We start from the raw sequence: 27,477 nt of genomic DNA, 5'->3' as shown, positions 1-27,477 counted from the left end.
GCCAATCAAGGGAAAATGTTCAAATGAGAGAGCTTTCAAATCACGGAGTTCGACGGAAAGAAGGTGCAACTGGAGAGGTTTAAGTATTGGACCTAAGAACCCAAAACTCTAGATCACTTCTGGAAACAAGAGGACCCTGTCAAGAAGAAGAGCTAAATAGCTGTGTGAGGAGTGCTGCCCTTTTATGTGTGAGGGGTGGGTTGGCCTGCAATTGTTGCTTTTATCTGTGGGCGGATGAAAAGGACTGACGGTTTTTGCCCTGCTGTGGTATTCTACTGGAGAAATCTCAATGGGCTTGATGCAGTGTTTGCCTCCTGTTGGAAGTCTCAGGGAAATCAAAGAATTCAAAAAATCCTTTCTAAAACAAAAAGAAAACTGCCTGGAAGAAAAGCTAGGAGAGCAGTGTTAGGAGCGCTGCCTCTTGATGTGCAAGAGGTGGGTGGCCTGCAGCTGTTGCTTCCATCTGGCACAGGAGAAGCACTGTCCTGATTTTCACCTTTGTAAATGGAAGCGTGTGGTAAGTGCTTTTTCCTGCTTGCCGGGCCTGCCTTTCCCCACCTGCTGTGGGCAACCTGAGGCACTATGCAGGTGTGCCGACTGTTGGCTGCAGCGCGACTGCAACAAAAGAAGCTGCTGTGCCAGAGGAGATCCCTTACAGCGAGTCCTCCAGGGATTTCTCTTCCTGGCATAATCTGGAGGTCAGCTCCCTCCCTCTCAATGCCAGCCGAGGCCGTGCTTAGGAGGGTGGGGCTAGTGAGAAGCTGCTGGGCCGGCCCGATGGCGGAAAACAGCATACCTGCAGGAGTCCCTGGAGGCTTGCAACGCGGCACCCGTGCCCGGAGGAAGCCTGATGAAGAGTGGGGCTGGGGGAAGCAATGAACCTGTCCTGCGCTCCTCCAATCTTGGGCGAGAGGACAACCGCAGCAGATCTTGTGGAAAATGTTCACACTCATGTCAGAGGGACAAGCTGAGAAATCACCACCTCGCCGTTTCTGAGGATGAGGCAGGGAGGCCCAGGGAGGTCTCCCTACAGCGCTGCACGGAGGGGGGCTCCCTCCCCACGTACACCATACCTTTGGGGCATTATTCGGCCGACTAGTCAGGCGGGAAGGAATCCCCCACGGAGGTACCACTCGACTTTTTGCCATGCTGGAATTACCATAATACCTATAAAAGGTACGCAGAAGTTCCAGTGCCGACCATTGTGTATTGGAACTACCATATGAAGTGCAGTAGGAGTGCAGGGACGCTGCACCCTATGTGTTTATGGTGAAAAATGTGCTTTAATCATAACCTGCAGCATTTTTGGGCCTTGATGTGAGGAAGTATGTTGGGTTTATGCCTTGCTCAGTCAGTATAAGGAGTGCTAATGCAGGATGGCCCTTATGTTTCATGTGTTTCTCTCCCTACCTAACTGCTGCCTTTCGTGCCCTGATGCCCTTATGTTGTTTTTACCTTGCAATGATAGGATAATGAATATCATTGCAGGACCTCTATAATGTGTACAGTCATGGTGTACGGTATTTTCATGATGTGGGCAACCTATAAGTATTTACTTTATTGCACTAACTGTGATGTTGTGACAATTGCCTAGTTGGCAACGTGATTTATGTGATTGTGATCCATGTGTGGATTATCTTTTGTGGTTTGTTTAGTGTGTCTGCGTGTGTGGGTGGGTGTTGTGCAAACGCTTTACACATTGACTCTGGGATAAGCCTGACTGCTTGTGCCAAGCTACCAACGGGGTGAGCAGGGTCATCTTGGGTGTGTAACTTCCTTACCCTGACTAGAGTGGTGGGTTCTGCCTTGCTTAGGTGTATAACCTAGCTAACCAAAAACCCAATTTCTAACGTTGAGGTACATATGTGTGGGGGTATATATAGTAGAACTTTACTTACCCATATAAAATGGCCTACATGACATTCTTGTCCTCAATATTTTTCACATGATAGTCTGTCCCACGATATTTGTGTTTCCAATATTTTATCCAAATACTGAGCTAACTAAGGGTGGGCGTAGTGGGCGTAGTGGGGCTACGTGAAGCAGCACGTAGTGTGCCCAAATCTACGCACACTACGCGCTTCGCGTAGCCCCACTACGTGCCACCCACCTCCCGCCCGCCCTTCTTTTAAATAATATAAGCAATGAAAAATAAATTAAAGTAAGTCGACTTACCCGTAAGCGCGGCGTCTCCGGGGCTCCCTCTTTCTGTTTCTAATTTCTTCTGGCAAATGCGCATGCGCGGACGCCCGCGCATGCGCATTTCTCGCGAGAAATGCGCATGCGCGGGTGTCCGCGCATGCGCATTTGCCAGAAGAAATTAGAAACAGAAAGAGGGAGCCCCGGAGACGCCGCGCTTACGGGTAAGTCGACTTACTTTAATTTATTTTTCAATGCTTATAATATTAAAAGGAGGGCAGGCGGGAGGTGGGTGGTGGGTGGCAAGCAGCTACGCTTCGCCCTCGGCGTGTGCGTAGCGCTGCCCTGCTTCGCCTACTTCGGAAAGTGCGAAGCAGGCAGCGCTACGTACACTACGTGGGCGAAGCGTAGTGCTACGCCCGGGGTTAGAGCTAACATGAACATGATCAGTCATTTTACTTCAATCTACTATCAGAAATTGAACAGTTAACTTGAAAGCCCTTTTTAAGTGCTGCGTAATCATAAGAATGATTTTTGAGATTAATGTAGATATTAAGTTGTCCCACATGTTCGAAAATGTATAAATTTCATTCGTTCAAAACTGCCTTCTGGATTTTGTTCCAACAAAAGATTGTTGCTTGGAGGGCTGCCCCATTTGCGGATCTCAATGCTCATTTCATTCTGATGGATTGTATGGGGATGGAATTAGGTAGGGCCAAAGCTTCTCTTCAGAGAAGGATCTCAATTAAATGTAGACAAAAGGCCTGTTCCACCTACAACATTTGACCATCATAGAATATCATTATTATTCAATATACCACACAGACCCATTTTAGTGATACAGTACATAAGCCACCAAGAACGAGGCTACAATAGTTCAGACCTCTCATTGTGTTTTTAGACAACTATCCGTGAGTTCAAGCATAATTGATCATCTACTAATCCTAGATAGCAATACTAGTGTACTAAATTGAACTATTGATATTGCAGGCTTCATATTAGTATCCCACTCAGTTACATACATGTTGATGTAGCATGATTTCTCACTCATTATCAGTAAAATAACGCCTGCACACATTATAATCTATGTTGCATTCCAACTAAAGTATGTGATAAAAGCGCAGACATCTACACAGAATAAGGTGGGAACCATAATCAAACCTAAATTTGGTGGGATAGTTTGGCTTTTTATGGCTAAATCCAGTCAGACCAACACAAATTTAAAGGCTGGGGCACTAGAACACCCCCCCTACTTAATCCCAGACTCAGCTGGACTATTATGATTGTTTTAGAAAATACTACTCAGCAATGGTGGAAGGTTTGAGCAAATTGAGCAATTTTTCAGTCATATTCAGCACCTCACGTTTTCACCAAACAAATGACCGATCAATAGTATTGAACACCTATGGAAAATCTATAATGTACAATAAAGCGGCTGCAGTCTTATCAAAGAGCAAATCCTGCCCAATCTGTTAACTCAAGTCACTTTTGACACATTGGATGATTTGAAGTAAACCCATTTGGAAAAGTGGTACGATTTTCTAGTTCTTAGACCATTTTCAAACCTGCTAACACAGTGCCTTAGTTAGAACACCATATTGGGTCAGAGTTAACAAGAATAAAAGCTATAGTTAAGAAGGTCCCTTTAATCCTACCTTATCTTTCATTCTATATTTTTAATTAATAGTTATGTTTAATTAATTGGAAATAATGTTTTATTTTTTATTCGAAAAGTATTTTTTTAAAGTTACTTATCTTTTAAATGGTAAGTCATTTAAATTTTAGTGTACTATGAACTTTTGAACACTAAAATAGTATATACTTATTTAAAAAGTAAAAATAATGAATTATTTTATAATTACTTCCTATGGGGTGTTATTTTTACTTCGTGTCTCCATTATTTTCTATAAGAGTGGGTTTCAGTACCTTTGCATGGTCATGTGTGCTGCATAACATATTCTAAGGATAGACTGTTTTTTTTTTTTTTTAGTTATAGTAACTTTAGAAATGTAGTTTATGAATAGCAATGCGATCTCTCTTTTGTGGGTGAGTGTTTGAATTTGCATTTCCCACACTAAACACTACTTACCCCGCCCTAAACCCCTTACAGATAAGGGTAAGTATTCCCACTTTTCTAGCCACTCCCCTTAGTTTTCCCGGCATTTACTATCAAAATTTGTGACCAAAACATATACCTACGTGTGTGAAGATCTCTGCACAGCTGGTAGATATCTTTACACAGAAAAGAGAAGAAGAGGAGTGGAAGCTCTAAGCACATAGGTTTGTCAATTGCATTTTGTAGTATGAGTAGTACTAATATATATACTACAAAATGGAGTTTGTGAATAGTCCTCAAATTCTTCAGTAATGCTACAGACAGAAAATGTTTTGCCATCAATGTCCTCTATTATCATTGTTCATCTGTATCAATTGTGGGTATCTTAAATGATTGCTGAAGCTGAGCAAGAGGCAAATCCAGTGTAGTGCTAACCACTTTTCTTCAATTGTTAAAGTAATACCCTGCTAGCAGAGAATTACCTCTGCCTCAGTAGATGCCTGTAGTCTGCTCACAGCCAGAGTATTTCCCGATGCTCACAGGCATCAGCATGTTTTCGCCCCCATCTTTCAACAATTCACCAAATTACACCTGTATTATTGGTTCTCTTATCTTCCCTGGCTTTCCTGGAAAATGTCTACTGTGTGTGGTCATCCAATTATGACCACAAATCATGGAGTGCTACGCAAAAGCGACCAGTTCAGTAGACATATTCATGTGGTGGGTGTCACATCACACAATGGCTGCTACCCTCAGGTTAGATGTTCAAAATCAACTCTTCTTGTTGGGTGTCTTTCATTACATAATGTTAGGGTCGAAAAGGGTCCCAGAGGCTCAGAACCCTTTTGTTCATCCCCCTTGCTCATGATTATAACACTGCTTGAGAATGATAAATTGCGCTCTTTTTTTTCTCATCATTTCTTCTAAAATCTGGCATTCAGTTGTATTCTTAGGAAGGGAATGCAGTGAACAGTCAAATGAAGCAATAATGGGTGCACTATGGTAAGCAAGGTTTTCCAGTTAGACAGGCATGTAGGAGTATTTTGATACTGTGATGCACTTCATAAACAATATGTCACTTTCAAGGACCTTCTTGTACCTTATTAATATTGATATGAAGAGCAGGCCACGGAGAAGCTACTTTTGTTGTTTCAACCTCCACTTTTTTTAGATGAGATGTAGCATCTTCATACAAAATTGGAACACCAGCGCAGGTTTCTAAAATGAGACAAAAACAAAAACAGAGTAATGGGATTTGTGTTTTCAATTGATAATTGAGCATTTCAAATATCCAATAAACAACGCACAACACGTTTCAGTGGATTCTTTGCCCATTCTTTTGTTTCTAATTATTCCTGCAATTTATGTTACTTAATATAAATCACCAATTTAATGTTATACTTCTCCAACTAGAGAATGTGCATTACACTGATGTTTGATGTGTTTTTCACCGCAAAGGTAGGGAGGTTCTTCATCATTATGTCATCCATACATGAACAATTATAATATATAATCAGGGCCACTGGAATTATGCGGCAGATGAAGGTGAAATTATGCAGCAGGGTTGAGTGAATTATGCCATCAAAAAGCCAAATTATGTGGCATAATGTGACACATTCTGTAATAGTATCACGTCATTATTTTGTCAATTCAATTCATACGTCTTTATTTCGATATTATTTCATCATAAAAGACATGCGATAAAACATTCCACTCATGACTAAAAACTCCAGATGTCAAAATTACATAAAATATTAAAAGATCAGGAAAATAAGATAAAATACATACAAGAGTTAATTAGCACAAATCATCACTAATAAGCGGAGTTAAACATAGTATACACAATAAAATAGGATTAAAAGCAGTGGCGGCTCCCCCATTAGGGCGTTGGGGCGTTGCCCCACTGCTTTCTCGCGGTGCGAGAAGGCAGAAACATAAATGGTAAAAACGACCATTATGTTTCTGCCTTCTCGCATTGCGAGAAAGCAGAAGTGCCTATGTGCTTGGTTGGGGGCGGGAGGGTGGGCAGTCGTGCTCGAGGGCAGGGGGGGAGTGGCTTACCCACTGTTGTAGATACTGACTGTTTGGCCGTCGGCCCTGAGCCGACCAAACAGTCAGTACCCACAACAGTGTGGGTAAGCCACTCCCCCCTGCCCTCGCGTAGGACCGCCCACACACACTATTTCTCTATGAGGAGAAAATGTCCCGGCTGGGGCGCTCTCCTGCTGCGCCTGCGCCTGTGCCTGCGCAGCGATTGACTTGCGATGAGGAGGAAGCTGCCTGCTGGCTACTTCCTGTTCCTGCAGCAGGAACAGGAAGCTGCCTGCTGGCTACTTCCTGTTCCTGCAGCAGGAACATGTGGACCCAACCGCCGCTGCACCAGTACAGCGTGACCGGCCAGGAGCTGAGGCGGTGAGGTACCCAACACTCAGGTACGTATTTTATTTTTTAATTGTTTTAATCCCCACCCGCGGCCCCCACCCCCTCCCTCGAGCATGCCGGCCGCCGGCAACACATCTCCAAAACAGAGGTGATCTGTGGTCTAAAGCATTTATATCATAACTCGCTGTTGGACTCTATGATCACATGTTCAAATACTAACTTCCCCACTTAGCCTTTCATTTTTCGAAGGTCGATAAAATAAATACAGTTGCGTTGAATAACAATAACATCCGCCTTTCCGCATTAAGATACCCATCGGTGAAAGTGGTTTACCAATGCATGCGTATTATATACCTTGTTTTATTGACGACTACATCACAACTGTAGGTACCTATGTCTGCATTTCATTCATGAACCCTAAGCTTCCCTTCTAATAGGATGAGTAACGCTGTCTTTGTCGCAGGACCTCTCAGCTCCAACAAGTTTCTTGCCCATGTTTATGAAGCTACGAGTTTCAGACTGTTGAAGTTATGTACTCCGTGTTGGGAGTAAAGACATTTCGTGTTACTTCAGTTCACTCTTATCTGCCTCATCACTCAACTGCCAAGAAAAGCCTGCGTGTTAGCCGTCAGTCAGAGCGGTCTGAACGTCCCCAGTTGTGTTACATTACATGCGTGTCTGGCGAGATCATTCCTCGTAGTATTACAGAATGCCTCAGACTGCGCAGGTAAAATGTCTCCTTGTATTGGTCTGCACAGATTTTTCATGGGTTTGAATGTTCTCTCTTTAATTTGTTTTTATTAGTGACTTGTTCTCAGTCTTTCTTCCGACTTGACTCTCACACTTCTAAAATGTGGTGTTTCGTTCCCTGTTTTGATTAATAATTGTCAGTTGTATTGCTTCAGATTTCCCTGTTATCTTATGTGAGCAGTTGCTTTTAATCGGCACTTCGCAGTCCCTTTAAGTGGTGACGGAAAGACACTTCCAGAGAAAAGGGAAGTTGTTCTGAAAACCATTCCCAGGGGGTAGTGGTGACCCCGCTTCAGCACTTATCCCTGTAGTGTCAAAGCACCGGTAGGAAGTGGGTGAGAGCGTCTGGGCTTTGATTGACATTTCATCGTCACTGCCAAAGAACACATTTCCACCTGCTAACATAGCTAGGACAAACTTTTGTGAAATGAGATTTTGAATTGGCAGTTGCTAGTGAGGAGCCGGAAGGGCTGGGGCAGTGTTAAGATTGTGTCCTATAAAGCTATTGGGTTTTATGTCAGAACACCAGGAAAGAAATCAATTTATCAGCCTTCTGGCTTCCTGGCATGTTCAGCATAGCACAGGGTGAGGCCCTGTGTTTTGGAAGTGGTCTGAAATTTGTCCTGGCATACAGGGATAGTGTTGGTATCATATAACTGGGAACATCACCCAAGCCCACCTGTCCCTGGCATTGATTTACTTGTTGCAACCGGAGCAGCCTGTAGAGAACTGCAAAGAATATTCTGTGAAATTAGCCTTGTTTACGGGGGATGTATATGTGATCATCCCATTTTGGGCATGCTGTCGCAAATATATTACTAAAGGATTGTGTGCAAATATATTACTAAAGGATGATGTGCAAATATATTACTAAAGGATGGTGTGCAAATATATTACTAAAGGATGGTGTGCAAATATATTACTAAAGGATGGTGCAGTAGCACACTGCCATTCACATAATGCACATTTTCACTGTAATGGACATTACATTTTAACAACCATGCACTTCTACTAATAATTTTATAAAGCAATGATTTGCCCTAAAACTCTCCAGAACCTCCCTTATGATAGTCAGGCTACCTCGCTTAGCTGGCAACATAACACTCAGCCACGACTTTTACGCCCTACCACTTTCAAATGTCACCAGCCGCCACTGATTAAAAGGTATTTAAAAATGTTGGTTAAAGACGTGTTAAAAATATGTACTTGCTATAAGGGGCTATTTAGCCACTATTGCAATGTTGACTGGCTCTAATAATCCATGTCCAACCCAGAAATTTTGCAACGGCTATGGCCACTGGAATCGATGTATTAGTCCTTAGAGCCATAATGCCTCCTGGCTCACCCGAGTTTTCATGTTTTTACAGATGGGTGTGAGCCATTTTCCTCGGGGGGCTGAATAGGCTGGGCAAACAAAAAATACATGGCCTAAGGACTCTTTTTTATCCCTGCACCAAGGGCAGTACTCATTCGTCTGGCCACGCCATGTAGATGTAAAGGATCTCACTGGAAGTGACCCCACCCTAAACTGATGGTATAGTTTTCTATCACAGCTCTTTGCAATTACATCCCAATACTCCTCTAAAGAGGGAGTGATCTTGTGTTCCAGGAATCTACCAGAAAGAGAAGTGGGATCTGTCTGGACAATATGTTGATAACGTATATTCGCCCAGTACTGTTCTTTAAAATCCTTTTTTGAAGGAAAAATGCTATTACCGGGATCCGACCATAACTGATCATGGCCCATGTTTACCAGTATCGATCTCACATTTCTAAACCAAGGGATGTTAGCAGATCCCAAAATGGATCTAACATCTAATATCTCCTTTGCAAAAGTAGCAAGTTCAGGTGTTGACCAGATCCTTCTCCACAGAGCAACGGATCTATACCGTGCCACTTCGTCAATAGGATAACAACCCAGGTCTAGTAACAAGGGCTTCAAGGAACTAGATTGGGGCAGGCCTATTAGATTACGTAGAAATTTATTTTGGACTTTAACCAAGGAGGACAAGTCTGAAGAGCCCCATAAATCTGTACCATACAGGATTGCTGAACTTATTTTAGCATTATAAATTCTTAATGCAGGGCCAATCCTTTTGGTTGTAGAGGTTCTTTGTTCCTTGATTAAGGTACCAGATAGTTGGGCAAATTTCAATGACAGGACATCAACCTGTGGTTTCCATCTTAACTTATTTTCAAGTACAATCCCTAAATATGTCATAACTTCCACCTGTTCAAGTTCGACACCATTCATCCTAACATGACCCTTCTGTGGCTTATTTCTAGTAAACACCATAAATTTTGTCTTGCTGACATTGACTTGAAGGTCGTTGTCTTTACAAAACTCTTCAAACTTGTTTATGGCGAGTTGGAGCCCCTTTTGAGTCTTGGATAGAATGAGGGTATCATCCGCAAAGATGAGAAGTGGGAATTTAATACCACCTAAAATAGGGGCATCAGTGGGAGTGTCTACAAAGTACTGTACGACCCTGTTGATAAATAACAAAAACAGAGTCGGTGCAAGGACACATCCCTGGCGGACGCCACGGGTGACTGGAAACCTCTCTGTTATGTGTTCTTGCCTGCCCCATCTCACCTGGGCAAAGTTAGCCACATATAATCTTATTATTATATCCAGGAGTGCTGACGGCATTCCCATGTTCCTTAGGGCAGCCCATAGCTTTTCTCTTGGTACGAGGTCGAATGTAGACTTTAAGTCTACAAACGCTGCGTAAATAGTTCCACCGCCCAAGGTCACCACCTTCCAAGATATAAGAAGGAATCTAAACACCTGGTCAATTGTACTGACATTGGGTCTAAATCCTGCTTGCATAGGAGATAATATATTCTCAAACTCCAAGGATTTTAACCAACACCATCCTAGCTACAACTTCCTGAATTGAATCTATTAGACTTATAGGGCGATAGTTTTCCGGGGCCGAGCGTTCCCCCTTCTTAAATATAGGTAAAATTTCCGCCCCACGCCATGAATCCGGAATTTGGGCACCACTTGCAATGGCATTAGCTATAAAAGTGATATAAGGGACCCAATTCAATAAATCAAATTTAAATAAGTCGGACGGGATACAATCAATGCCAGGGGCTTTACCTGCTTTAATCAAACCCAGTGCAAACTCTGCATCAGTATTCTCAAAAACTATAGGTGGACAGAACAGATTCACTTAAAAAAAGAGCAGGTAAGCCACTCACAGTTTCTGGTTCACTACCCCTAAACTGGTGCTCAAAATATTCTACCCACACTTCTGGCGAGACAAAATTCGTCGGGATCTGACAGTCCTGATTACTACCCCATTTGACTATCTGCCAAAACTTAGTCTGGTCCTTTGATTTACTGGCTTCATACAAGTCCAGCCAATGCAAATCATCCCATTCTCTCCTTGACTCTCTTTGTACCTTTTTATACGCAAGCCTTGCCATCCTAATTTCTGGTTCATCTCTAGATTTTAAGGCTTTAATCAGGTGAGTATGTGCCTGTCTACAGGAATTATTATACCATTTTTTTCCTGTTTTTGGGACCTTTAAGTTCATGGGTTTATAACTTGTAGTGAAAAGACATTTTAAGACACCAAAGAGCTTGTCATGCTGACCAATTATGTATGATAATTGGTTCAACGGGTCAACCAGCGCTTGCAAAGCAGATAAAGTGGAAGAGACCTCTGATGAAGTTCTGTCTAATATCATAGGATCCTCCACTATCCTGCTCCACCTAAGCCTGCTACTGTCGTTTGTTAGAATTGCCTCTGCAGTTGTACACTCAGTCGGAATAATCTCCTTAGGCAGTCCTTTAGATTTAGACCAAGCACTAACGGGTTATGGTCGCTCTCAGGTCGAGCCATTATTAACATATCCTCCAATAGCACCCAGTACTCAACCCCGATTAGGATATAGTCAATTCGACTAGTACTGGTGCCGTTGTCAAATATGGCCCGGCCTTCTTTATCAGAATGTGATCGGCCATTAACCGCTCTCAACCCCCACTCAAGACACAAACCCATCCATTGTAGTGCAGCCTCTGTCCCTCGCTTAATCGGTTTTAGTTCGAGGGGAGGGATATTCCATTGCACATCTTCTTCAGCAAATATGTCCACTCCCTCATATTGGAGTGGTTCGAAGGTACAATTAAAATCCCCCGCCACTACCACGAACTTATCCCTACCAATATTATTAAGGAGGAGATCTAATTTTCTAATAACCTACGGACTACGTCCCCCAGGGAGTCCGCGAGCATATATGTTGACAATAAAAATCTCCTGGAGGTTGGGACTCGTCAGCATAATCCCAAGAATATCAGGAGTATCCACTAACACTTCATTGATCCTATAACTGAGTGACTGGCTCACCCAAATAGTTAATCCCCCAGAAGCTCTGCCCATTCTACCCCTCTGGGCGGGTTTGGTTTGTAGAAATTAATATACCCATGTCTATAAATAGGATCAAGGGCCCAGGTTTCCTGAAATATTAAAATGTCCTGGTTGTCCACAAAATCAGCCCACTCTCCTAGGCCTACCTTGCTTTTCAGCCCCGCAATATTCCAGGAAGCTATTTTAAGCGGGGTATTCATACTAGGGGATTGAGAATGTTCGATAGCCTGGAGACTAATACTCGATAACCCTCCACTCTCCAACAAGGAATCCCTGTCTGTAAATATCCTGGTTGGAAATGCGGACTGCCCCTTTCCTTGCACACCCTCCGATATCGCCGGCACCAACTCCAATGGGCTACCTAAAATTAATCCATCAGGGGCAACTACTTCCCCCCCTATGGTACCAGTCCCTATGGAGACCGCTTCAGGATTCATCGGCCAACTATTTTTACCGTGCCTGTATGAAAGTCAATCTACCCCCTCTAGACCTATAAGGGGCTCGAACCGGTTAGACAAGGGAAGGTGTCGCTCTATCTGGACTACAGGATTTCCCCCCGGGTGTCTTCTCCTATATGGATTGAAAGGTAAGTGGGAAGAGCCACTAGTTGAGCGAGGGTAGAAATAATCATGACCTAAGGATTGTATATCTCCCTCCCTCCTAAATCTTGGCTCTCTGCGGATAAAATCAACCACCCAAATGTCCCTAAAATTCACAATGATACAGTCACCCTCTAAGTCTTTTGGACATTGTCCCACCCAATTCACCCTTCTAACACAGAGTATCTCAGTGTTAGAGAAGGGAGGGAGAGTTCTTTTCTTATTAAGCCAAAATATGACTTTATTTTTTAGCTCTCTATCTGATTCTTGTTTATCCTCCCCCAATGAAGGGACTCCCACCAGAATGATAGTGTAGGGTGTGGATTCTGGGGGAAGATTAACACAAGGCAAACGCTGCTTGTTTTTCTCCTTCTCCAACCGAGAATACCCAGTTAGCCCACTAACTGGAACTGGATCTTGCAGAGCAACCTTTGTTTTAGACACCGCCCCCACCCCAGTATGCCTAGCCTGTGTGGTAACTATAATGGTTTTGCCTACCTGGGGAATATCCGTACTATGTTGTACTTCTTGGGAATTAGGAATGTCATTTACAACTGATGTTAAAGCACTTGTTCCATTATCTAACCCTGTTTTTTGGGGTTCAACAATCAGTACGTTAGGATTTTCCATTCTTGTAACTAATTTGTTCAGTACGTCTGTGTTTGATAAAACAAGGTTCTCCAACTTGTCTAATTTCGAATTAATCAACCTTGTTCTCTCCACTAGGGGTACGATCAAGGATTTGATTAGGGTTTCCAGTTTACCCAAAAGACCATCAGCAGCACTACTCGTGGGGGTCTGTTGGGCTGGACCTCTTTTGACCAAAGTTGGGTTTGTTGGCTGGGTAGTATCATTAGGGATCAAAGTTTTCCCAGTTTTGTTAGGGATTTTGGGCATTTTAGCAGTTCCACCCTTCTGAGGACCACCCCCTCTTTTCCTTTTGCTTGGTTTGGTATTTACCAGTGAGCCTATTTTTTGGGTTTCTGTAGTGGGTCTATGTGACGGAGAAGGGCTAGAAACTCTACTGAATAGGCTACTAGAAATCATACTGGGTGGAGAATGATTGGGGGTAGAGCAATCCGGTGAATTGACCACAACCAGAATCGTTGAGCCCGAGCAGGATCGAGATTCCTGGGTAATAATAGGTTTAGGTAATCTTGAGGGGTCAGGGGAAATCACAGTCCCAATGTGGCCTAAGGATGAGCGTTTCCCTGTATTGAGATCTAGGGACAGACGTTTCTCAGTAAGAGCAATCTCTTTCTCTAAAATCACTGTTGCTCTGGTTGGTGGCAGTACTAGAATACAATGAATCGCAAACAATGAACAACTTAAAAACCAGATTTAAGGGGAATAGCCCAGCCCGGCCTCAAACGACCTCGGACGGCCTCAGACGGTCCCGCCCTTGTCCCGGGCTTCTCCCGGGATGCTCCTGCGGCGCTCCCGCGGCGCTCCCACGGCGCTCCCGCGCAGTGGTATGATCAGCTTGCTATGAAGGGAGGGAGAGTGGTTAGGGGGCGGGGCAGGCATGCAGGGAGAGCGGACCAGGTGGTGTTAATTGGTCATGCAGGGACTCCTGGGAGATGAAGTCCCTGTAAATACGCTCGCAGCCCTGTAGCCAGTTGAACCTTCACCTTTCCCAAACACAGCGCCTCTGTGCTAGTCCCGGTACAAACACAGTCGGCAAGCCCAAACAACGAAGCGGGACCCGCGGAGCGGGTCCGGCGAGCAGTGGCCAAATTCACGGGCAGAAGCACATCAGTTCTCCAGTACTGCTACACCTCCTTACGATCACCAACAACTTGAATGAGTGTCCCTCGGTCTCACAGGAAGCGGCAGGTTTTACTCCTTCGTGGTAAGGGGTCGGGGCAGGCATGCAGGGAGAGCGGACCAGGTGGTGTTAATTGTTCATGCAGGGACTCCTGGGAGATGAAGTCCCTGTAAATACGCTCGCAGCTCTGTAGCCAGTTGAACCCTCACCTTTCCCAAACACAGCGCCTCTGCGCTAGTCCTGGTACAAACACAGTCGGCAAGCCCAAACAACGAAGCGGGACCCGCAGAGCGGGTCCGGCGAGCAGTGGACAAATTCACGGGCAGAAGCACATCAGTTCTCCAGTACTGCTACACCTCCTTACGATCACCAACAACTTGAATGAGTGTCCCTCGGTCTCACAGGAAGCGGCAGGTTTTACTCCTTCGTGGTCAGGGGGCGGGGCAGGCATGCAGGGAGAGCGGACCAGGTGGTGTTAATTGGTCATGCAGGGACTCCTGGGAGATGAAGTCCCTGTAAATACGCTCGCAGCCCTGTAGCCAGTTGAACCCTCACCTTTCCCAAACACAGCGCCTCTGCGCTAGTCCCGGTACAAACACAGTCGGCAAGCCCAAACAACGAAGCGGGACCCGCGGAGCGGGTCCGGCGAGCAGTGGCCAAATTCACGGGCAGAAGCACATCAGTTCTCCAGTACTGCTACACCTCCTTACGATCACCAACAACTTGAATGAGTGTCCCTCGGTCTCACAGGAAGCGGCAGGTTTTACTCCTTCGTGGTCAGGGGGCGGGGCAGGCATGCAGGGAGGGCGGACCAGGTGGTGTTAATTGGTCATGCAGGGACTCCTGGGAGATGAAGTCCCTGTAAACACGCTCGCAGCCCTGTAGCCAGTTGAACCCTCACCTTTCCCAAACACAGCGCCTTTGCGCTAGTCCCGGTACAAACACAGTCGGCAAGCCCAAACAACGAAGCAGGACACGCGGAGCGGGTCCGGCGAGCAGTGATCAAATTCACGGGCAGAAGCACATCAGTTCTCCAGTACTGCTACACCTCCTTACGATCACCAGCAACTTGAATGAGTGTCATTTTTAAAGTTGGTAACACTGTATGGGCATTGGTTGCACCTCATTAGTACCAGTTTAACACCCAAAAATAGTAATAAGCAACATAAAGGTGACCAGTCCAGCTGTGCAAAGGCCCTACCACTGCGAGGCAACACGTGTTGCTGCATTTTTAGAAACCTTTGAACCAGTTGAGCTGGAAACATAAAATGTTTTTGCCAAAATCTGCAGATTATGTGGCAGATGATGGATTACGTGGTTAATGTGGCACATCTATACATATGCGAAAATCCCATCGGCCGGCCAATCGCATAATTCCAGTGGTCCTGCCTATAATGTAAGGTATCCTACTTTACTAATTACGTAAATAAACTACCTCATTCGCTGAGGCCTGTAGGACCTAAAGATATGTATTGAGTGCGTATTGTCATAACTAATACAATGCTTTCTCACAGAGAGCTATATATGAAGGTTGTGCTTACTGAATATTATTAATAGACACAACAACAGCAATAATAATAACAATAAATTATTGCTTAATGGATTCTACTCTGAGTTCTGGGAAAATACCCTATGATTACTTATTTCTTGACATCCTCCTCACTATCAGGTCCCCAAGTGCTTGAGTCCAGTAGCAGGTTATCAAGTGCTCTCTTGCCCAGCAAGAAATTAACAAACACCTGCACCCAGCAATGGGTTGCTATGAAATACTTACCATGCAACCACCATGTTCAGGTACAAAAACTCTAAAAAACTGTTTCTCTTATAATCGAGCTGGACCAAATACATGCCTGAGATTCATGCCCAGCCATAGTATAATTCCCACTGAAAAGCCAGAAGCCCTTTTACTGGGGCTGTGATAAGGTATATGGGAAACCTTTTACATGTGTAACGCCCTGAACGTCTCAGGATCGTTTAACAGACACGACAATGAGGACGCAACCACTTGTGAAGGGTTAGTTCTTTTAATGAAGGCAAATAAAATACAAAGAACAAACAAAAGTTATAGTCACTGGAATCCTCCAGGCTAAGTACGTTACCAGCCCACAGCACGGATGGTCCTAACCGTCCTCTGCATATACGCCGATCCCGGCGTATGCCAACAGAGGGCAGAAATGAAATGGCCGACAATGCCAATCGGTAGGCTGTGAGGGGCACGAAGAGTGTTGGGGAGAATCGAGGAGTCAGGGAAACACCCAGCCGGGGTCTCTACCTGAAGGGAGCAGCCGCTCAACCTCTTCCTCAGACTGCACCGGGACGCGGAGTCACCTCCTGGTGATGCGTCACCGATACCCCAATCACAAGCAAGAAGACTGAACCGAGAGCAGCCGCTCGATCGATCCTGTGGACTTCCGAGTCTGTAACGCGGCAAACACCTCCTGGTGTGCGTTACAGCTGGCAGTCCCTGTGTCTCTGGTCGGGCTGGGAGTTACGACTCCAACCAGCAAAAGCGCCACTGCGCTTGGACTCAGCCGAGTCAAAAAGCGAAGCTCAATGGTTGACCGGTAGAGCTTCCGGGTCCTTCACAGGTGACGATGGGGCAAGACACGGCCCAGGGAGTAACGACTCGACCTACCTCCGTTCTTGCCTTACTGGAGCACCACTCCGGAACACTGCTCTTCACGAAGCAGGTACGTCGGTGTAAACACAATATCCGACAGCCTTGTACCTCCCGGTTCCTCCCTTTATAGGGCGTGTTTTCCTTGAGTTATGTAACAGCTCTCCTGTTTACATAAGGGCGTGTTTCCCTTGAGTTATGTAACAGCTCTCCTGTTTACATAAGGGCGTGTTTCCCTTGAGTTATGTAACAGCTCTCCTGTTTACATAAGGGCGTTTTTCCCTTGTATGACAGGAATTCTTGACAGTACATCCTCCCTCTCAGCGGCTCCCCACGGGTCCAGCGCTGGCAGGAAAACGCTGATGGAACAAGGAGACCAAGCGCGGAGCATGAACCCCTTCAGCCGGTTCCCATGACTGCTCCTCCGGGCCATAGCCTTTCCACGCAACCAGGTACCACAGCTTCCCCCTGCGCCATTGGGACGCCCGTATGCCCGACACTTCATACTCCACCTCCGACTCCACGCATACCGGCCTAGGTGTCCCAGACGGCTTGGAGGGTGCTGGTTTGAGCAATGATACATGAAAGACAGGGTGTATCCGCAATGACTGGGGCAAGCACACCTTCACTTTCACGGGACCCATACACTTGGTAATTCGATAGGGGCCCATGTACTTGGGATGGAACACACTGTTCTTTCGAAACCTCATGTTTCTTGTGGATATCCAGACGTAGTCTCCAGTGCGGTACAGTGGCCCGGGCCTTCTCTTCCTGTCTGCCGCAGCCTTGTATCTTCTCTTGGCCTCTATTAGGACAGCCCTTGAGCGCATCAACGTGTCTTTTATGTGTGCCACCCTGTCCGCTGTGGCGGGAATCCTGTCCTCTCTGAACGGATGTAGAAATGGCAAGAACCTGGGATGTTGGCCGTAGTTGCTATAGAACGGAGATGACTGTGTGGAGCTGTGAGTGGCGTTGTTATAGGCGATCTCTGCAACCCATAGCAAGTCGACCCATTCTTCCCTGCCCTGGTCCACAAAACATCGCAGATACTGTTTGAGCGTTTGGTTCAGGCGCTCGGTTTGGCCGTCCGTTTGAGGGTGGTAGCTGGTGGACAGGGCGGTCTTAACATGCAGCGCAGTGCACCAAGTCTTCCAGAATTGCGCAGTAAACTGCGACCCCCGGTCCGACACGATCACCCCAGGTAATCCATGCAGTCGTACCACATTCTTTAGGAGTAGTGACGCCAATTCCCCGGCCGTAGGGACTCTCTTGCAGGGGATGAAGTGCCCCATTTTCGTCAAGTAATCCACCACCACCAGTATTGCCGTCATCCCCTGGTCTACCGGTAGGCCCACCACGAAGTCCAGTGATATGCTATCCCATGGTCTATCCGGGGTCGGAAGTGGATGTAAGAGCCCTTGGGTTCGGCCATGGTCGGCCTTCATGGTAGCACACGTAGGACACTCCTGTCCCCACCTCCTGACATCCACTCTCATGGTTGGCCACCAGAAATGCCGTCCCATGCTAGCCACCGTTTTTTCAAAGCCCAAATGACCTGCGCATGGAGAGTCATGGCACCAGATGAATGCTTGTTTCCTTAGCCTAGGCGTGGGTATCAATAGGCACCTGCCCTTCAGGGGTATCCCGTCCTTCAGCTGCCATTCTCTGTGACTGAGGAGCCACCTCCGCCATGCGAATGACCTGATCCCTCTCTTTATTCCCCTCAGGAAAGTATCCGGTTGGATAACCCCCAATACCATCCTCGGGGAAATGATGGAACGCTCGGTTGCAGGCAATGGTTCCTTAACTGCAGATTGACGGGACAGGGCGTCCGCCTTCCGGTTTTCCGTCCCCGGCCGATATGTGATGCGGAAGTTGAACCCCGCAAAGAAGATCATCCACCGCAGCTGCCTGGGAGAAAGGTGTCTAGTGGCCGTCATGAACTGTAGGTTCCGATGGTCCGTGTACACCGATACCACATGTCTTGCCCCCATCAACCAATGCCTCCATTCGGTGAAGGCGTCCTTGATTGCGAGAAGCTCCTTCTCCGCAATATGGTAGTTGCGTTCGGCGTCGTTGAGTTTGCGGGACATGTACGCAACGGGATGAAGCACCCCTGTGTCGTGGTTGCGTTGGGACAAGATAGCCCCCAGCGCCACATCCGACGCGTCCGCTTCCACCACGTAGGGGAGATCCGGATCGGGGTGAGCCAACACCGGCGCCTTACCAAAGGCGCTTTTCAGGGCCTCAAAGGCTTTGTTCGCTTCAGGGGACCAGACAAACTCCTTGGACTTCCTCAGTAGCTGTGTGATTGGGGCCACCACTCCTGAAAATCCATCTATAAACCGCCTGTAAAAGAAACTTTGGACGTCCTTCACGCTTTGGGGCACCGGCCATTCTTTCACCGCCTTGATCTTTCGTTCTGCCATCTCCTGTCCCTCTGGACTCAGCATCACTCCGAGGAATTCCACGGATGTGACGTGGAAGTCACACTTGCTGAGTTTACAAAACAGCATGTTTTCCCTCAGCTTTTGGAGCACAGCTTTGACGTGGTGTACGTGCTCCTCCACACTGGACGAATAGATGAGGATGTCGTCGATATATACGACCACGTAGATATCCAACTCCTCTCTGAATACCTCATTCAAAAAGTACTGAAAGGCTGCCGGGGCGTTGCACAGACCGAACGGCATGACGAGGTACTCAAAAAGGCCGAACCTGGTCTTAAAGGCGGTCTTCCACTCGTCTCCGTCCCTCATGCGCACCAGATGGTATGCCCCTTTCAAATCCAACTTGGTGTAGATACGAGCTTTCTTGACCTGTTCCAGAAGTACACTGATGAGAGGCAAGGGGTACCGATTTTTTATGGTTATCGCATTCAATGCCCTAAAGTCCACACAGGCTCTCAGCTCCCCATTAGCCTTCGGGATGAAGAAGAGTGGCGAGGCGGCCGGAGACTTGGACGGGCGGATGAATCCTAGCTTGAGGAGTTTATCCAGGTACCCCCGGAGATGCACGTTTTCAGGCTCCGTCAGGGCATACAGCCTGCCGCTGGGAACGCTGGCCCCTGGCACCAGGTCGATCTGGCAGTCAAACTGTCTATGTGGTGGTAGCACTTCCGCCTTCACCTCATCAAATACATCCTCAAAACTGTGATAAGCCTGGGGGAGAGCCACATCTTTTTCTGCCGCTGTAGCCACCGTCTGACTCCCGCTCTCATCTGCGTCAAGGGATTCCGTTCTTATTCCACAATGCAGGATGCAATACGGTGACGTCATTTCGATGCGATGTGTTGGCCAATCCACAAAGGGGTTGTGTTTCTGTAGCCACGGCAATCCCAATATGACGCCATATTGGGGCGCTCGGATGATGTTAAAATCGATTTGTTCCAAATGGTTCCTCCCATATCTCATCGGAAGGACCCCCATGTGCTGTCCGATGGGCCCCGTCACCAATCGCCTTCCGTCTACCGCATAGACGTCTTCGGGTACTGCTTTGGGAAGAAGCACTAGCCCTAGCCTGCATGCCTCGTTGTGGTCCATAAACATTCCAGTGGCCCCTGAATCCACCATGGCCACAACGGGTATCCACTGGTCATGCACTCCCACGTGCACCGTGATAAACAGGTGTCGTTGTCCCTTAGTGACCGAGTTGGAAAGTGAAGGGATGGATGAGTGACTCCGAGATGCCCCTTCTCTGGTCTTGGAGTCCTCTAGTTTTCCGCCGGTATGTCCACCACGGCTGTTACCGACCGGTTGGCCCGATAACGTGACGTCTTCGGTTTGGCAGGGCATTCACGTACGTAGTGGCCTTTTTTGCCACAATATAGGCACAATCCTTGTTTACGGCGTGACTCTTTCTCCGTGGCTGTGAGGCTCGCTCGTATTGCGCTGATGTCCATGGGTTCTCCCTTGGATGCGGTGGAAGTTTCAGGACTTCCCACCGTCACATAGGATGGAAGGGATTTTCCTTTTCTCCCATGATCCCCCTTTCTTTCACTTAGCCTATGTTCCAGCCGTAATACCAGGTTGATAAGGCCCTCACATGTCTTGGGTTGAGGGTCAATATGAGCCACGGCGTCCTTGAGCTCATCGCACAGCCCTTGCATGGAAGAGCGCCGTCTGTTTAGCAACAGGCCACTTGGTTTCCGCAACCAGCCTTCGGAACGCGTTGAGATACTGCACCAGGTCGTTGGATCCCTGTCTCAACTCAAGCATTTCACGGTCCGCCGTGTACGAGTCAGCCCTTCTGTCGAATACCTTCAGGAATTCCTCGCGAAAAGCACCCCAATCACATAAGAGGGGGTCGTCCCTGCTCACCAGAGGTACGGCCCATTGTGCCGCGTTTCCAGCCAAATAGGATATAAGGAAAGCCACACGAGCCTGACTCGTGGGGAACGCCTTTGGTTTGCACGATAAATGTAGCGCCACTTGTGTGAGGAATACCTGCACTGTGTTAGGATCCCCACTGTACCTCTCTGGTGTTGCCAAGGGGATGGCTACCGGCATTTCCACTACTACCGCAGGGGTCTGGTTCGTGAGGGAGGTGCTGGGCGTGAGCGGGTCCAATTGGATAGCATCCAGTCTGGCTTTTACATCGGCTGTTTCTTGCCTAGAGGCAGCCACTTCAACTTGCATGGCCGCTAAAGCAGCCAGCACATCATCAAGTGTTGCCAAGTCTGTTATCGACCGGGAGACAGTTAGTGTTATTAAGGTCGGATATTTTGTAACGCCCTGAACGTCTCAGGATCGTTTAACAGACACGACAATGAGGACGCAACCACTTGTGAAGGGTTAGTTCTTTTAATGAAGGCAAATAAAATACAAAGAACAAACAAAAGTTATAGTCACTGGAATCCTCCAGGCTAAGTACGTTACCAGCCCACAGCACGGATGGTCCTAACCGTCCTCTGCATATACGCCGATCCCGGCGTATGCCAACAGAGGGCAGAAATGAAATGGCCGACAATGCCAATCGGTAGGCTGTGAGGGGCACGAAGAGTGTTGGGGAGAATCGAGGAGTCAGGGAAACACCCAGCCGGGGTCTCTACCTGAAGGGAGCAGCCGCTCAACCTCTTCCTCAGACTGCACCGGGACGCGGAGTCACCTCCTGGTGATGCGTCACCGATACCCCAATCACAAGCAAGAAGACTGAACCGAGAGCAGCCGCTCGATCGATCCTGTGGACTTCCGAGTCTGTAACGCGGCAAACACCTCCTGGTGTGCGTTACAGCTGGCAGTCCCTGTGTCTCTGGTCGGGCTGGGAGTTACGACTCCAACCAGCAAAAGCGCCACTGCGCTTGGACTCAGCCGAGTCAAAAAGCGAAGCTCAATGGTTGACCGGTAGAGCTTCCGGGTCCTTCACAGGTGACGATGGGGCAAGACACGGCCCAGGGAGTAACGACTCGACCTACCTCCGTTCTTGCCTTACTGGAGCACCACTCCGGAACACTGCTCTTCACGAAGCAGGTACGTCGGTGTAAACACAATATCCGACAGCCTTGTACCTCCCGGTTCCTCCCTTTATAGGGCGTGTTTTCCTTGAGTTATGTAACAGCTCTCCTGTTTACATAAGGGCGTGTTTCCCTTGTATGACAGGAATTCTTGACAACATGGCTCTGCAGATCCGAGTATAAAACGATAGACAATAATCTATGACGTTTGTAATCTTTTTACTCGGATTTGTATGTATTTCTTAGTATTTACATTATAATGGAAATTATTCTAATCCATTGTTTCTACAATAGTCTATGGCCCATTGAATCCCCACTATGTTTATTGCCTATTTTGTGTTCACTGAAGTAGTCGAGACAGGGTTAGACTTGTCTTGTTCCCTGCGAGTCATCTGGTAAGTCTATTGTCTTTCAAAGGCCTCTCACTTAAATCTGCATAGCACGGGTGGAAAACACATCCGGGTTGTTAAACCTCTTTGAGAGTGGTCTCTATTTGACTAACACCTTTTGATTAGAAGAAAAATACAATTTACTCAGGTTAATAATTTGAGCTCCAAAAGGACCACCCAACTAGTAGGAACCTCTATGTATGAATGTGGTAGTTGTGTAGCATAAACCTACCAAAAAATGCATCAGACCTAAACAAAAAAAAAGGAGTATAAGAAATGTTTCCTACATGTCATACATTTTAAAATAATGTAATTTACAAAAATGTTTCTGTATATTTTTAATTAGAAAGTTGAAACTTGTATAGTGATGTAAACAATCAGATAACCATATTGTAATTGAGAAATTGAAATATTTTAATTTACAAGGAATGTTTTTACATTGAAAAATACAGACCAATGGATTTTGCCAGAGAATAATTTATTTGATTTTAGGATCCAATACCAAAGTCAGAGTAGGTATGAAGATCAGCCCTGAGTATAACAAAGAAAGGCTCTTTGAAGTGCATGGAATTTCCTGATTCCCCTGCCCTGGCTTCAAGCTGGCTTTAGTGACAATGTGTAGGTGATGAGTCTTTTGTGTGAAGGCAGAGCACACTCTATTTAGTTGCAAGTGTGAATGTTCTCACTTCTGCCCCTCCCACCCTGCCAGTACATAGCCCATTCAGGCACCCCTAGTACCTCATTTGTGCGTGTGTCTGGGAGGAATACACAAAATCTGTCAGTTACACCAAGTCATGTGGCCCAAGACAGGCTGCAGACACAAAAGTGCTAAGGGCAGGAATATGCCATCATTCTAAAAGTGGTACAAAAGGGGGTGGTGATGGACGGAGCATCAGAACCAATCAAACACTCACACCCAGTCAACAGATCCGGGTTTGATCCATCACCGTTCTTTAGCCCACTCTGCCACCCCAATTCAGACATGGCCATATGCAAATCAGTCTGACCCTGTACCTCATGGGAACAGTCCAGCCCGAACTGCCAAGCCATGTCTTCCCTGGACGGAAACAAGCTTCCTAGGACTGGTTTCTGGCATTTCAGCCGTCTTCAGCCAGGCTTGCTTGAATCCAGTGGCAAAGTGAGCAAGGGACTCACGTCTGAGCATACCCTGCCAACTTATGGCGAACACAGCGGTAAAAAAGGGGGGTGGTGATGGACTGGGGTGAATGTGTGACATTGTTCTGCATTCTGTCCATCAATTGTTGTTTTTGCATCATTCTAAATGTGGCATTTTCAAAATTGTAATTAAAAATCCGATGTTACCATTAAAGATGATTTTTCATCACAATTTCTTAGATAAAAAACATGAAATGGATAGCTGGTACCAATAAAAAGTTAGCACTCAATAAATGTAATAAGGCAACCCCAAGTTATCTAAAAGAACAGGTTGGCCTCACAGTAGTGAAAAACATCTTTAGAAGTTTTTCAGTACCAGAAAATGTAAAACTTAAAAGTACATGTCCAACGTTTTAATGACAATGAACTCTGCCCTTTGGGCCACATAGGGCCTACCTTAGGGTGATATAAATGCAAAAAAATAGGAGTTTAAGGCTTGGCATGGGGGTTTTATTGGCAAGTAGAAGTGGCAGTTTAAAACTGCATTTAGACAGAAATGGCAGGCGTGGGTCATGTTTTAGGGTGCCAGCAAAGTGAGTGGCACAATAAGTGCTGAAAGCCCACTAGTGGCATTTAATTTACAGGCCCTGGGTATGTGGGATGCCACTCTAAAAGGAACTTATAAGTAAATTTAATATGCAAATCAGGTGTAAGCCAATCAAACCATGTTTAGGGGAGAGAGCACAAGCATTTTAGCACTGGTTAGCAGTGGTAAAGTTCACAGAGTCCTAAGGCCAACCAAAACAAATTCAGAAACAAAAGTGGAGGGTAAAAGGTCTGGGGGTGACCCTGCAGAGAGGGTCAGGTCCAACAGAAAGAAACACAAGAGAAGTTGGCTTTGGTTTTTTATGAAATTCAGTTACAGTCCTTATTCAACAATACATACACACTCCTCCTTACCTGGTGAATGAAAAGAACTGTTTTAATTGTGAATGACCACATGAAGAGTTATAATTTCAAATAAGAATTCAGAAATTATTACTGAAAGCCATGAACATGAAAAAGCATTGATTAAACTGAGAAATATTTTAACTTCAGTGAAAGATAACAATTGTTTCAGGAAATAGCAGCCGCCTGAAAAGGAGGTTGTTTACAAATTCAATGAAACCATTGCTTTGGGAGAAAAATGAATGACTTGTTTATCTATGTACATTTTTATTAGCATAGAAATTGCTGTTTTTAGATTTTTAAGATGCATTAATGTTTATGGAGCAGGCAGCAATATATTTCCTAGACATGTAACAATCATAAGGATTTATCTGGTTATTTATCATAATATGAAGTGTTGGTTTACTATTTTTTATGTTAAACTTGCACCTGCTTTAAGGCTGAACTATTTATTTATGTTTAAATATAAATTAGGGATAGGCGTAACTTGAGTAATTCTGTTTAGTGTAATCACACAGAATTACCCAGGAATCCCACGTGATCAGTGGCGGCTGGTGACATTTGAAAGTGGTAGGGCGTAAAAGTCGTGGCTGAGTGTTATGTTGCCAGCTAAGCGAGGTAGCCTGACTATCATAAGGGAGGTTCTGGAGAGTTTTAGGGCAAATCATTGCTTTATAAAATTATTAGTAGAAGTGCATGGTTGTTAAAATGTAATGTCCATTACAGTGAAAATGTGCATTATGTGAATGGCAGTGTGCTACTGCACCATCCTTTAGTAATATATTTGCACACCATCCTTTAGTAATATATTTGCACACCATCCTTTAGTAATATATTTGCACACAATCCTTTAGTAATATATTTGCACACAATCCTTTAGTAATATATTTGCACACAATCCTTTAGTAATATATTTGCGACAGCATGCCCAAAATGGCATGATCACCTATACATCCCCCGTAAACAAGACTAATTTCACAGAATATTCTTTGCAGTTCTCTACAGGCTGCTCCGGTTGCAACAAGTAAATCAATGCCAGGGACAGGTGGGCTTGGGTGATGTTTCCAGTTATATGATACCAACACTATCCCTGTATGCCAGGACAAATTTCAGACCACTTCCAAAACACAGGGCCTCACCCTGTGCTGTGCTGAACATGCCAGGAAGCCAGAAGGCTGATAAATTGATTTATTTCCTGGTGTTCTGACATAAAACCCAATAGCTTTATAGGACACAATCTTAACACTGCCCCAGCCCTTCCGGCTCCTCACTAGCAACTGCCAATTCAAAATCTCATTTCACAAAAGTTTGTCCTAGCTATGTTAGCAGGTGGAAATGTGTTCTTTGGCAGTGACGATGAAATGTCAATCAAAGCCCAGACGCTCTCACCCACTTCCTTCCGGTGCTTTGACACTACAGGGATAAGTGCTGAAGCGGGGTCACCACTACCCCCTGGGAATGGTTTTCAGAACAACTTCCCTTTTCTCTGTAAGTGTCTTTCCGTCACCACTTAAAGGGACTGCGAAGTGCCGATTAAAAGCAACTGCTCAGATAAGATAACAGGGAAATCTGAAGCAATACAACTGACAATTATGAATCAAAACAGGGAACGAAACACCACATTTTAGAAGCGTGAGAGTCAAGTCGGAAGAAAGACTGAGAACAAGTCACTAATAAAAACAAATTAAAGAGAGAACATTCAAACCCATGAAAAATCTGTGCAGACCAATACAAGGAGACATTTTACCTGCGCAGTCTGAGGCATTCTGTAATACTACGAGGAATGATCTCGTCAGACACGCATGTAATGTAACACAACTGGGGACGTTCAGACCGCTCTGACTGACGGCTAACACGCAGGCTTTTCTTTGCAGTTGAGTGATGAGGCAGAGGGTCCCCCACAAAGTTAAGGTGTGCAGAGAAATTTATAAAAAGGAAATTAAGAGGAGGAAACTTGCCTTGCAGGCGGAAGCATGGGCAGATTTACGAGAAGCGGGGGAAAGAAAGGACCTAGCAGGCTTTTGGAAAATAATTAATAACCCAACTTTCCAGGAAAAAGATACCCCGGATATAGGGGCCAATATTCTCCCAGAGCAGTGGGTCAACCACTATAGGGGCCTGTACAATCATGAGCCTGGTTCTACTGTAGACCTACCGGCCATTCCAACTGAGGCTCCACTGGTAGAATTCTCCATTAAGGAGATCATTGCAGGGATTGAGGGCCTGACCAAAAATAAAGCTCCGGGGCCTGATGGAATCCCCCCTGATCTGTTTTTGAGTAACATCGAACTCTGGGCTCCCCTAATGACAAGGGTTATTAATACTGCTATCATCTGTGGCCTGCCCCCGTCTTGGTCCACGGCAGTAATTGTGCCGATTTTCAAAAAGGGCAACAGGGATGACCCAAAGTGCTACCGCCCGATCTCCCTGATTGATGTGTCAGCAAAACTTTTGGGGAGGGCAATTCTTAATAGACTGTCCGAGTGGACCGAGGAAAAAAACATCTTCTCGGACACTCAATACGGATTTAGGGCAGGGAGGTCCACTAGTGACCAGTGCCTGAACCTTTATTTGCTGACTGCCAAGTATACCATGGCTAGTGATGAATCCATTTACATGGGTTTCATGGATCTGGCAGCAGCATTTGATCACGTCAATAGGGAAAAATTGTGGGGCATGATGCTTAGTATGGGGATAGAGAGTGGTCTAATTAATATATTGAGGGAACTGCACAGTGACACCACCGCCAAAGTCCGCTTTAATAGGGAGGGGGGGCTGACTAGTTCTTTTCCCTGTAAGAGTGGAGTCCGACAAGGCTGCATTCTTGCTCCCTTTTTGTTTTCCCTTTATATTAATAATTTGGAGCAGTTTCTGTTGGG

At 45.9% G+C, this 27,477-nt stretch overlaps 1 protein-coding gene across 1 annotated transcript in view; it reads right to left on the bottom strand.

Annotated features, from left to right (window-relative positions):
- The window catches only part of LOC146822649 (band 4.1-like protein 4B), a 1,026,350-nt gene that overhangs the window by 806,601 nt on the left and 192,272 nt on the right, over window positions 1-27,477 (bottom strand). Inside the window, exon 3 of the mRNA XM_085606258.1 lies at window positions 5,295-5,413. Coding sequence (XP_085462384.1) covers window positions 5,295-5,413 — 119 coding nt within the window. The remainder of the gene's footprint in view (window positions 1-5,294; window positions 5,414-27,477) is intronic.

Source organism: Triturus cristatus, chromosome 5_2 (assembly GCF_964204655.1).
Source record: "Triturus cristatus chromosome 5_2, aTriCri1.1, whole genome shotgun sequence".
NCBI lineage: Eukaryota > Metazoa > Chordata > Amphibia > Caudata > Salamandridae > Triturus > Triturus cristatus.
This window is presented reverse-complemented; position numbering and strand designations above follow the sequence as displayed.